This window comes from Diabrotica virgifera, chromosome 8 (assembly GCF_917563875.1).
Source record: "Diabrotica virgifera virgifera chromosome 8, PGI_DIABVI_V3a".
Lineage (NCBI taxonomy): Eukaryota > Metazoa > Arthropoda > Insecta > Coleoptera > Chrysomelidae > Diabrotica > Diabrotica virgifera.
The window spans coordinates 12,553,377-12,566,532 of record NC_065450.1 but is presented as its reverse complement, the minus strand read 5'-3'; the positions used below and the strand labels follow the sequence as shown (position 1 = coordinate 12,566,532).

The following is a 13,156-nucleotide window of genomic DNA, read 5'->3' as shown; positions in this document are numbered from 1 at the left end:
TTTAATAAATATATATTGACAAAAAAGGTTTAACAGTTTCTTTAAATCCTTTCAGCCATATTGTAATAAACTGTTTAGACTACGTTTTGTATAAAGTTCAATTCAATCTGCAGAGAACAATGTGAGTTACGAATTTTTAAAGTTGAAATTTTCGTAGGTGTCCAATAACTGTATGGCTTACCCCACAAAAAAGAAAGTTGAGTAAACATTTGCCGAAGTGTGTATATACCAAAGGAAAATCTAAAATAATAAAAAAAATTAGCAGAATCCGTTCATCTGTTCATGAAAAAATCAACTATAAAAAATGGGCATAATTTTAGGTGATGCATAACTTTTGAAACTTTGTTTGTATTTGTGAGATTTCAAAAAATTACCACTAATGTGTCATCAATAGTTTTTTGTTTACAGATACATAAAATATATTATAGATAAAAAAACATTTATAGTTTTAGATAAGCCATAATTTGTTTTTGATGACAATTTGTTTTTGCACCCCAGATGATAAGCTTTATCTCAGTTATCTTTAGCCGATTTAAAATATCGGACACTACTCTTAAAGTTACTAAAAGTGCACCATTATAATAACTGTTTTATACAACGCAACGTGAAAAATGGCCAAGGTATTTAACAAAGATGCACTGCATTCTTGGATTCAGCGTTCCATATGTACAGAAAACTTCACTTTTAATGTGGAAAATACTACCCAAAAAGGAGAGGGTTACGTAGGGGAACTATTTTTCGTTAAAATTGATTTACAACAACCGATGAACGGCAACGACGTCCTTCATCTGGTCGTAAAAACAAACAGGAAGAATCCTGGATCAGATAGATCTATTCCTATAGTGCAGGATCTTTGCAAGAGAGAAGTATTCTTTTACGATACAATTCTTAAAGAATACCAGGAATTTCAAAATAACAAAAAGTTTCCAGTTCTTTTAGACCTGGTACCCAAGTGTTTTAATACGTTTTCAGAAAATGACAATGAAGTTATTATTTTAGAAAATTTAAAGAAAGAGGGTTATGTGCTACATTCAAGAGAAGAGCCCATGAATATTCTCCATCTGGAAATGGGCTTAAAATCTTACGCAAAGTTACATGCCATATCTTTTGCTCTGAAAAACCAAAAGAGAGACATTTTTGAAAATATATCAAAGACTTGTAGCTCCTTAGTGAAAGAGATGTTTCTAACCTCTAAAAAATTGTTTGATACAAAGACACATCTGTTAGTAGAGACTCTAAAAGAAGCTGGTAGACCTGATTTGTCGACCGTGTATGAGAAGTATATAAACGAAAAAAGTATTTATAACAGATTTATGGATGTAGGTGATACCGTTTCCAAAGATCAAGCCTTAATCCATGCTGACTGCCACAATGGGAATATGATGTTTCAATATAAGGTAAGTATGTCGTACAGAACGGTTTTTATTATTTACAATTTGATTTAACCGCAAAGGGTTATTAACATTGAACTCTATTGACATCAAATTACAAATTGCATGGTGAATAGATGAATTATTTTCACTTAAACATTCTTTAAATTTATTTTGTATCTGTTCTTGTGTTCTCGTTCTAGAACATAGAGGGGGTAGTTTATTATTATAAAAACATATTATGTTGCACTCCTATTTCTCTCTCACACATATAACACATCAGAGGAGATTTCGTCTTTATTATAAAGTCATGGGTGATCTTCGTATGACCAAATCGCAATCTGGACATGATCACTTGGTCTCTTCCCTTAGTAGGAAGTCTCGACTGCAATACACTTTATTTGATAGTTGTTAATGTATAGTTTGAATTGTTCCAATTTGTTTATCATTTTGTCATGATTTTGTTCTTAAAATATTGCTTTAGATCACTATGAGCGCAAGTAGTTATGATGTCTGTTAACGGATCTTCACTTGCATTTTTTGCTAATTTGTCAGCTTTATCATTTTCATTATTTCGCAATGTGAAGGTACCCAGAGGAACTGAACTAATCTTCGATTTTGATGGCATATCAAGAGCTTCCGCCTTGTTAAAAATTTTTTTCTTCTTCTTCCAATATTAGGCCTCTTGGCCTGTTCTTAACCGATTTTGAGCTGGTACTTCTAGCTCTGATGTTGACTGCCAACTATCTCTCGTCACATTCTGATTCCACTCTAGTCGTCTCTGTCTACCCCGCCATACAATATCTTGTTTGTTACAGAGATCTCTTATTCTGTCATTCGATATTCTGTCTCTCAGTGTTTTCTCAGTTATTGACCTCAACGTTCTCATTTCTGATATTCTCAGTATCCTCATGGTTTCAGCTATGTCACATCTTGTTTGTATCGCGTACGTCATTATCGGTCTTACACATGATTTGTATATGCGTACTTTCCCTTAAAAATAAGGCCTTAATTAAAAACAGGACAAGATGTTTTGGGTATACTTGCTTTAATTAAGCCTGATAATGGGCTAAAGGAATCGTTGATGATTATTGAGAATTTGATATCATGTATGTTGACAAACTTAACGTTAATTATTGGATGATAGCAAACAGTTCAGCTGAGAATATGGAGGTTTGGGAAGGGAGCTGGTAGGAACTCCTATAGTTATTTATTGTGAAAGCCGCTCCTACTCCATTTAGAGATTTGGATGCATCGGTAAAATATGGATGTAATCATTAAAACCATTTAATATCTCTAGTAATTTCTGATTGAAGATTTTTGCTGGAGGGTAACATTTCTTGAATGCAGACTGCTTTGTATTACAATCAGGGAGAGTAATTGTCCATGATAACATGTGTTGGCTGACTTTAGAAATATTGTAGGTGGGTGGAATTATTGTGTCTAAGAATTGTAACGTTGCTCCCACTCGACGATAAAAGGAAAGATCCAATCTTTTCCCACTATTAAATGTGGAAATCGATATGTACATGTGTTTTTATAAACAGGTACCTCTGCTCTGGGTTAGTTGATACTATTGAGGCATACATCATGATTCTAAGGTATCCTCTCCTTAGTTGAAGGGATGGTTCGCCTGATTGAACATATATACCTTCAACTGAGCTATATATTATTTTCTGATTTGCTGTTTCACAATTTGAATCCCTTAGTCCATTTACTCACGGTATTTGCTTCAAATTTTAAAGAACTGCTTGGATTGACCTGAAATTTGGTACATATACATTATACATATAACTAACATCTCATCGAAAAAAAGTGATATTGTGCTGATGTATGCTTTGCCCTGGGGATGCGTTTCGCTCCTTCCGGGTGGTGAAAATATATACGTTCAGAAAAGTCCGAAAATGGAAAACTGTAAACTGAATTATTTTAAGCAACTTTTGTTCTACAGCGTTGTTTTTATTAAGTTAATACTTTTCGTGTTATTTGCCATTGAATATGCACAGTGATGAGCGCGCCAATAACCAGCAAAATAACACAAAAAATAGAATACATAATACATTGTGAAAGAAAAAGAGATGAAACAGGTAGAGGTTGAAATTATCGAAACTATAAACTAACATTACATTGCATAGTTTCCTGCCTTTAGACGTCTGTGACAGGAGTAGTTTATAAAATTCTTCTGTCACAGTGACAGTTTTTGTACTCCTCCGATACGTCTAAAGGTGGGAAACTATGTATTGTAATGTTAATTTATACGTTTATATCGATCATTTCCACCTCTACCAGTTTCATCTCTTTTTACTACACAATGTAGTATGTTTTCTCTCTTTTGCGATAATTTGCCGGTTATTTGTGCGCTCATCACTGTACATTTTTCAACAAAAATAAACACGTTTTTAGACGGTTTTCAGAAAATAACTCAGAAAGTAAGTATTTTATCGAAAAAAAAAATCCTTAGCAAAAAATGTAGCCTATAAAAATCTGAAAAAAAATTAGTGCATCCATTAAGTTTCTAAGACCAGTAGAAACAGAGTTGTAGTGAATCAAAAATAGGTTTATACTCCTCAAATTTAAAATTTAATTCAACGTAAAACAACACGTTACTTCAACGTGAAATAACAAAAAGGGGACAACTCATGTCAACTTTTTTGAAGCGAATTCAAAACAGTTTATTTCTGTTTTTTTAATAAGTTTCTAGTAGCAAAAGTGAGCAAGACTCAAAATATAGTTTGTCCATTGTTTTGGTAAAATTGATTCGGGAACATCACCCCTTAACTAGCATCTCAAATAAAATAAATCGTTACCGCTTCGCAAATCGCTTTACTTATGTATGATTTATCTGGTCTGTAAGTTTCATCGATTCAGAGTGCTTATTTTTGAAAAAAAAATCATCATCATCATTTGGCTCTACAACTCTATGTGAGTCTTGGCCGCGTTTACTATTTCCCTCCATTGTTGTCGGTCCTGAGCAGCTATTTCCCATTGCTGTACTCCCATTTTGCGTAGATCGCTGGCTACTGCGTCCTTCCATCTGTTTCTTGGGCGACCAACTGACCTTTTTCTATCGGGCCTTTCCCAGAATGTGGCGTTTAGAAGTTTTTCGTCACTTGATCTTAGTACGTGACCCGCCCATCGTATTCTGTTTGATTTAATGTAGCGTACTATGTTTTCATCTCCGTATATTGTCTGGAGTTCATCATTGTGTCTTCTTCTCCATTCTCCTGTTGTCTCTTCTCTACAAGGCCCATAGATAGTCCGCAGTATCTTTCTTTCAAGTACCAGTAATTTTGTTGTTTCCCGCTGATTCAGAGTCCAGGTTTCGCTTCCATACGTTATTGTAGGACGAATTATTGTCTTAAATACTCTTACTTTTGCTGGTCTTGAGAGTATTTTTGATTTAAGTAGGGTCCTTAACGAGTAATATGCCCTGTTTCCTGCAATAATCCTGGCTGCCACGTCTTTTTCATAGTTATTTTCAGATGTTATGATCGCTCTCAAGTACTTAAATTCTTTGACGACTTCAAAATTGTATTCATTAATTGTTACGTTTTGTCTAACCCTTGGTCTTGGGTTCTTCGTAACCACCATGTACTTGGTCTTGTCCTCGTTGACCTTAAGACCAACTTCCTTGGCTCCGTTCTCGAATAGGGTGAAAACTTCTTTTGCATCTCTGGTGGATTGTGCAATTGTGTCCACGTCATCCGCAAAGGCTAATAGTATTTTTGATCCTTGGGCGGCAAATCCGTTTGTCAGTTGTGGCTGAGCTTTCCTTACTGCATGTTCAAGTGCGAAGTTAAACAGCAGGGGGGCGAGAGGATCTCCTTGTCTAAGTCCGGTGTCAATGAGGAATTCCTCCGTCGTGTTGCTGCCAACTCTGATTCGTGCGGAAGCGTTCTCCGTGCTCACCTTTGCTAATCGTACCAGTTTTCCATGTACTCCCATTTCTACCATAGTCTCCTACAATGCTTCTCTGTTAACAGAATCGTAAGCTTGTTTGAAGTCCACGAAGATTTGGTGTACATCGCGGTTGAATTCCCAGTTTTTTTCCAACACCTGGCGTAGGACGAAGATCTGGTCTATAGTTGACTTTGCCGGTCTGAATCCGCTTTGGTAGTCGCCTATTATTTCCTCTGCGTATGGAGTTAATCTTCTAAACAGTATTATGGATATAATCTTGTATGTTGTATTAATTAACAATATTCCTCTATAGTTCCGACATATTTGTTTGTCTCCCTTCTTGTGAATAGGTATTATATGGCTTTAATGCCAGTGTTTCGGTATTTCTTCTCTTTCCCAGACTTCTTTTATAAGATGATATATCTCAAGATGTAGTTTGTCTCCCCCTTTTTTTAGTAGTTCTGCCTGTATGCCGTCTGGGCCTGGGGCTTTATGGTTTTTTAGGGACGAAATTGCGGACTTTACTTCAGCTAGTGTGGGCCCTGGTATTTCAGGTTCGGCTAACTGGTACTGTCTTTGTTGCCCTGTCGTTGTGGGGTTTTCTGTATTTAAGAGTTGCTCAAAATACTTTCTCCATTTCTTCGTCGTCAGTGAGCAATTGTCCTGCATCGTCTTTTATAAATCTTGGGCTGTTGATCGTGTTGCCCGTCATTGTTTTTATGTCCCTAAAAAACTGTCTAGACTGATCGGTTCTGTGTTCCTCCTCGAGTTGCTGTATTCGTGCTTCTAGGTACTGTTTCTTTTTTCTTCTCAAAAGTCTTCTCGTTTGAGTCCTTACTCTGTTGTAGTCTTCCCTGTTCTCTTCTGTAGGTCGCGTTAGTAGATCCAGCCTCTTGATTGCTTTCTGCTGTAAGCTTTGTTCGCACTCCTGGTCAAACCACTGGTTTTTCTTCTTGTTATTCTTTTATTTCCCTATCGTTTCCGCTGCGGCGCTTTCTATGGAGTTTGTTATATTTTGCAATTTCTGGTCTATGGTCAATTCTGGTGTTGATGTCTCTTCTTCTTCCATTGTCTGCAATTTATTTTGGATCAGTGACTGATATTGGCGTTCATTATCAGGTAGATCGAGCCTTGAAATGTCCCATCTGTTTCCTTGTTGGCGTTGCTTTGGATGTCTCGTGTTTAGCCTTGTTCTCATTTTTATTCTGATCAGGAAGTGGTCAGAGTCACTTTCTGCTCCCCTTAAACTGTGTGCGCCGATGATATTGCTAGAGTGTCTTCCGTCGATGAGCACGTGGTCTATCTGTTTTCGTGTGATTCCGTCATTTGACACCCAGGTTACTTTATGTATATTTTTCTTTTGGAACTGTGTAGTTTTCACTACCATATTGTTGGCTACAGCGAACTCTGCCAATCTTGATCCGTTATCATTGGTGTTATCGTGTAAGCTATGTGTACCGATCACCGCTCTAAGACGGTCCTCTTTACCTAGTTTGGCATTGAAGTCTCCCAGTATGATTTTGACGTCGTGTCTGGGTGCCATTCTGTACTGTTGTTCTAGAATTTCATAAAATTCCTCCTTGTCGTCTTCATTTGCTTCTTCAGTTGGTGCGTGGGTTGAGAAGAGGGTTAGGTTAAACGATTTCCCTTAAAACCATTTTCCAAAAAAAAAGTCGGTTTAAAGTAATTTTTTTTAATTATAATTTTGAAAAAAATGCCTTTTTTCAAAATAACTTAAAAATTATTAATGATACTACTCTGGATTTTTTGTTTTTGTATAAGACAAAAGTTGGTTAATAAGGCGGTTCAAAATTTGCATTCACTTGTGAGTAGTGACTCGCTCGATCCCTTTAAACTACAGCCCTTTCAAAAATAAGCACTTTGAACCGATGAAACTTATGCAGCAGATCTTATAAACAATACATCCACGAGTAGAGTAATTTGTGAAGCGATAACGATTTATTTCATTTGGCATGCTAATTAGGGGGTGACTTTCACGATTTTTTACAACAAAAAGAGACCAACTTAATTTTGACAGTAAGTTGCTTGCGTAACTTGCATACTTTTGAAGCTAGAAACTTTTTTTAATAAAGATTTTTCAAACGCTTTAAAAAAGCTGTAATGGATTTTTCGCAAAAACTGCATCATTTCTTGGTTATTTCTCGTTGAAATATTCAATTTGAAATTTGATGAGTGTAAACCTATATATTTAGTTAGCTACAACTCTACTTCTACTAGGCCTGGAGACCTCATGCATACACCATTTTTTTTTAATCTTTTATAAGCTACATTTTTGCTAAGAATGGTTTCTTCGATAAACTACTTACATTTTTAGTTATTTGCGAAGAACCGTCTAAAAACCTATTTTTTTTTATTGACATATTCACTCACAACTAAAGGGATATCCATGATAGAGTAGAAGGTGAAAAATTATCACAGATTAAATGAAACATGTTCTAACAAGAAACTTTACGCGTAAATTGAATCATTTTTATGAATTTCCGAAGTAAACAAATTATCCTATGCCTATGCATTTGAGTTGAGTCGCTTCCCGTATCAAGTTATCTTTATATTATATTAACCAACACAGCAATAAAATATGATCCATTAAGAAGTTTTCCAAAAAGAATTAATTCAAAATATGCAATAGGAAAAATATTATGTGACTTTATAGACGAGCGGCACACTCAAAAAAAGCTTATTTCTCGGGATACTGACCACGGTGTGGTGAATGGCTAATTTTGGTCACACTTTATATTTTTGATGGTGCTGAAAACGAAAATAAGGGTTGTTTTAAATTTTGCGTGGGTGAACATTGTCAGAATCGCAATTTTACCCTAAAAATAAAAGAAAATCACGTTTTTTGCGTTTAACTCGCTACAACTCAGTTCCATTTTAATATTTTATTCTGAAATTTTTATAGTATATATTTCTCACCTTTCTGAAGACAACAGGACCTGTCTCAATCTTTCTGTCTTACTATAAAAAAAGTTATAATTGTTTGAAGTAAAAGGTGTAGATTCTTGAATTGCGCAAAGTTTAATCGCAAAAGTTGAGTGACAAAATTTGAAATTTAGCTGTTTAGTCAAGTTTATGTTAAAATCTAAAGTACAAAGAACAAAATGGTTTATAGAAATAAAAAATGGTGTAACTTTTAATTTTAAGAAAAACGTGATTTCATTTTTTTTGCTTTTAGTGTAAAATTGCGATTTTGACAATGTTTCCCCATTTAAATTCAAAATAATTCCATTTTCGTTTCCAGCACCATCAAAAACATAAAGTAAGACCAAAATTAGCCATTAAACACACCGTAGTTAGTATCTCGAGAAATAAGCGTTTTTTTGGGGGAGTGCCTCTCGTATATCAGGTCGCGTAACTTTTTTCCTGTTGCATATTTTGACTTGAAAATTTCCAGAAAACTTCTTCATGATCTATGTTTTAATGCTGAGTTGATTAAAATTATAAACTAAACAGTTTGTCACCCAACTTTTATAAGTAAACATGAAACTAATGAAATCTGATAAAAATTGTTTAAACAATTTACCAACCGCGGTACCTCTTGGTACCCTCTGGATTTGTTATAAGGAACTTTTTTTTTGAGTAAGTTTGTGCAAAAAATACGAATCGGAATAATTAATCTGACGGGGTCGACGATACAGCCTGGACTACACACGGATTCAAAATAGAGCGCCCGGAAAAAATGGCCTATACTTATCGGGTTCTACTGTACCAAGTTTACTAATTTTTTTATTTATGGAATGGTACCACATTAAAGTAATAACATTTATCTTATTTTCATAGCAAAATTATCCAAAACAAAGCAGCTAATGGGATGTATAAACCTTTTTTGAAGTGGAGTTTTTATTGTTATTTTTTAAATTTATTTATTTAAAATATAATTCTACTAAATAAATGTGCAACAGAATATTATTCATAAAATTCAAGTTTCTACCAAAATATATATAATATTAAGCTTCAAATCCGGTATAATCTCAATGTTAAAAATGAGCTGCAACGGTCTAGCGAATGGTAGTGCGCGAATTTATTCTCATTCGGCTACGCCCACTATTTTTTTACTTTAGTCGGAACGCAAAATACTCTTTGTTTATAACAGTCCTGTTTAAACAATTTTTAACATTTTTTCTTGCTAAAAACTTTGTTAAAAACTTTGACTTTCTTATAAAAGATTGGTTAATTTCAGCTCTTAGTGTTGTTAATTAACGTAACAGTGATTTTTCCAAAAAAATGGACCATTTCAGACCCCAAGGGTCGTAGGACCTAAAAATTTTTTAGAAGTTAAAGATTTTAACCGGCTTTCCGTATTTTTTATTGTCATTTAATTTGATCTAATTTCTATATAGTTATTGTAATTGTCTATAAGCTTAAAAACTGCTATTTATTAACAAATAATTTTGTGTACGTGCATGTAATTTTTTTTACTTTTTTTTTCATAGGCTGTTAGTATACATCTTAACGAAGAAAATGAGCACCGGATTATTGAGATACAATCAGCCAAATTAACTGGACCAGCCTCAGAAATTAGCTCGTTTTTCAAAAAATTTTAAAAACAAATTCAATTTTGCAAAAATTATTAAACAGATGTGGACCATTTTTTGCACACCATTCACACACCATAATGCCCTCAAGTTTGGGTATATTTAAACATATTTTAATAAACAGTAAAATTGTTATTAACAATATTCAAAAACAACGATTTTGTTGTCCGTTTTGCAATAAATTTTTTGTTTATTAACCGATTTTCATTTAACGTATCTCATTCGATGTATCTTTTTTTTCTGAAAAGTTATGAGCACAAAACTAAGTTTGACGTTTTGATTGTTTATTTAAAAATTGGTCCACTAAAAAAATGATGAATCCCAAGATGGTAGTCTTTTTCTAATATCTCATACTACACATTTCAACTGTCAAACTTCGTATTTTCCATTATGTCGAAAAACGGCTTATTTTTTACTAACTTGACTGATCCAATCCTAATGCGAATAAACAACAAATTTTAAAGTGGGCATGTTGCAATTAATTGGTTTTTCCTCTTCGCTGTAACTAATATTTACAATCAAAATATTTGCGTCGGAGTTTTTGTGTTGACAAAAAATTTTAAAACAAAAATTTTAGTTACAAAATCTTAAATAAAAATAAGTGTTTAGCATTTGTTTTCTCTAAAGGATTGATGTTCTACATGAACATTCCTACTTATTCTACTGTTATTAAAAAAAAAAGAATGTGTGTGTACTTTGTACGCACGTAAGAAGTTATACTTCTATTATATGATTTAAACGAAATTAATATACTTTTTATTTATATTTTGTTTAAATATTAAACTAATTTATACTTACTACTTCTCAAACATTTTTATTAGAACAGTGCCAAAATTTAAAATAATAAAAGAATAAAACACACACAAACACATTAAACAAGCCACAAATGATGTCTGAACATTAATTGTCGAAAAATTTTTTAACTAAATACGTATTTTCTGAAAATACAATTATATAATAAATATACTTACAATCATAAAATGTATTAAAAAAAACAAAAAAGAAAGTTTCTATTGAGACTCGAACCAGCGCTGATAAGCGCGGTTGGTATTGAAATTTATTCGCCTTCAACGCTTAGCCACGGACACTATGTGTCATTATTTACGAAGATCGACTAACTAAACGGATTAAACTTGTGATATTTTGATATTTTGAAAATTGATCAAATTATTTTAATTTTGAATTGAAATGATTTAGAATTGAAAAAATACAACAAAACATAGAGTAAGAAAACAATGTATTAGGTGAATATTGATAGAAATTTTGATGGTAATCAAATTATATAAATAAAAGTATTACATACTATGTATTTTGGCAGATCAAATAGGTAGGTTTATAACCATGATACATTAACAATTATTACGTACCTGTTGCTTTTAAAAACTATTTAAAAGTCACTACAATATTATAAACTTTTTTGTTTCTGTCCTCACAACAATAAAACTAATATATTATACATTTGTTTACCTTTACCTTTACCTCCAAACCACAGCTGTCCTACAGCTGCCATATCGGATAATTTTTGACATGTCATTTGAACATCCAATCAGAACAAAGTTATAATGCGCATGCGCCGGGCTGATAGGTTTTAACATATAAAAATTCACCCTCTATCGCCGGTAAAGAAGTATAACTTCAAAAACTAATATCATTTTAACTTAACTGAGATCTGTTTCAATTGATTATTAATTAATTTTTATTTTTTAGACCGACGATAAAACTGTTCCACTTCGCATGGTTTTGTTAGATTTTCAAGCAGTTTGTCTTCACTCACCAGTAATCGATGTGTCCTTTTTTCTATGGAACAATATATCACCAAGTGAAGCTCAGAAAATCAGATATTTTGTAGAATATTACTATACTGAGTTTTGCTCATATCTAAACCAACTAGGAAGTGATGCTAAGTATTTCCCCGAAGCATTTTCGAAGAACATTTAAAAATATATCTGCCATATGGATGGTTTTTTACACTAGCATTTTTAGAATTATTGTATCTCGACAATGATGACACACCAGCTCTTTTTGAAGAAGAAACCAACGAGTTTTTTGGAGGTTTATCTAATGACCTAAAAATCAAATCACGGGACAAATACTTGAAACGTCTTGTGGCATTAGTGGATAGCTTTTTCAATGGTCCATTTGCGTAAACAAAAAATGATTCTGGATTTTTGGGTAATACCGACTATTACAGTAAAAATATTTTTGTAATAATTTTATTTATTTAGCGAATTTATTGTTACAATACGATAAAATACATATATAAATATAATATGGAAATCTTCTTCTAATGGCACTACAATCCTTTGTGAGTCTTGGACTGCTTAACAATGCTTTTCAATTCTACCCTGTCGGATATTTTCCTTCGCGCACTGCCTGATGTTCATGGTTTTAAGATCCCCTCTACATCGTCTATTCATCTTTTACGGAGCCTTCCTTCTTCTTCTTCTTCACGTGCCATCTCTGCGACGGAGGTTGGCAATCATCATGGCTATTCTGATCTTAGATGCTCCTGCTCTAAACAGTTCGGTTGATGTGCATCCGTACCATTCGCTCAAGTTACGCAACCACGAAATTCGTCTCCTTCCTACACTTCTCTTGCCCTGGATTTTCCCCTGTATAATCAACTGAAGTATGTTGTATCTCTCCTTACGCATAACATGCCCCAGGTACTGCAGCTTTCGTGTCTTGATGGTTTCCAATATTTCCAGTCTTTTGTTGACTCTTCTCATGACTTCGTTGTTTGTTGTATGCTCGGTCCATGATATCTTCCGGATTCTTCTATACACCCACAGTTCAAATGCTTCCAACTTTTTAGTAGTCGATGCCTTAAGAGTCCATGCTTTTATCCCGTAAAGCAAAGTCGAGAAAATGTAACACCTTGCCAGCCTAACTCTCAAGTCTAATTTCAGTTCTCTTGCACAAAGTACCTTTCTCATTTTATTGAAGTTTGTTCTTGCTTTCTCTATTCGAACTTTGATTTCTTTGCAGTAATCGTTTGTGTGATTAATTATTGTGCCAAGATAGTTATAGTTTTCTACTTGTTCTAAAGTTTTACCTTTAATTGTCAGGCTCTCATCATTATTTTGGGTTTTTGATATCCTCATAAATTTAGTTTCCTTGATGTTTATTGATAATCCATATTCTTCTCCATACTTAACTATCTTGTTCATTAGCTTTTGTAGGTCTTTAAGGTTGTCTGCTATTATGATAGTATCGTCCGCATATCTAATGTTGTTAATTGGCGTTCCATTTACCTTTAGTACTGCTGTTTCTCCCTCAAGAGCTCTTTTTATAATTTCTTCAGAGTATGCATTGAATAGTAGTGGTGAC

The 13,156-nt window shown here is 33.7% G+C and overlaps 1 protein-coding gene across 1 annotated transcript; it reads left to right on the top strand.

Moving 5' to 3' along the window:
• The first annotated feature begins 540 nt into the window (after positions 1–540).
• LOC126889561 (uncharacterized) lies at positions 541–12,095 on the top strand. The gene is made up of 2 exons (XM_050657938.1): positions 541–1,397; positions 11,534–12,095. Exons 1-2 carry the CDS (start codon positions 612–614, stop codon positions 11,762–11,764), a joined length of 1,017 nt encoding a protein of 338 aa, XP_050513895.1. The 5' UTR covers positions 541–611; the 3' UTR covers positions 11,765–12,095.
• The last annotated feature ends 1,061 nt before the right edge of the window (positions 12,096–13,156 follow it).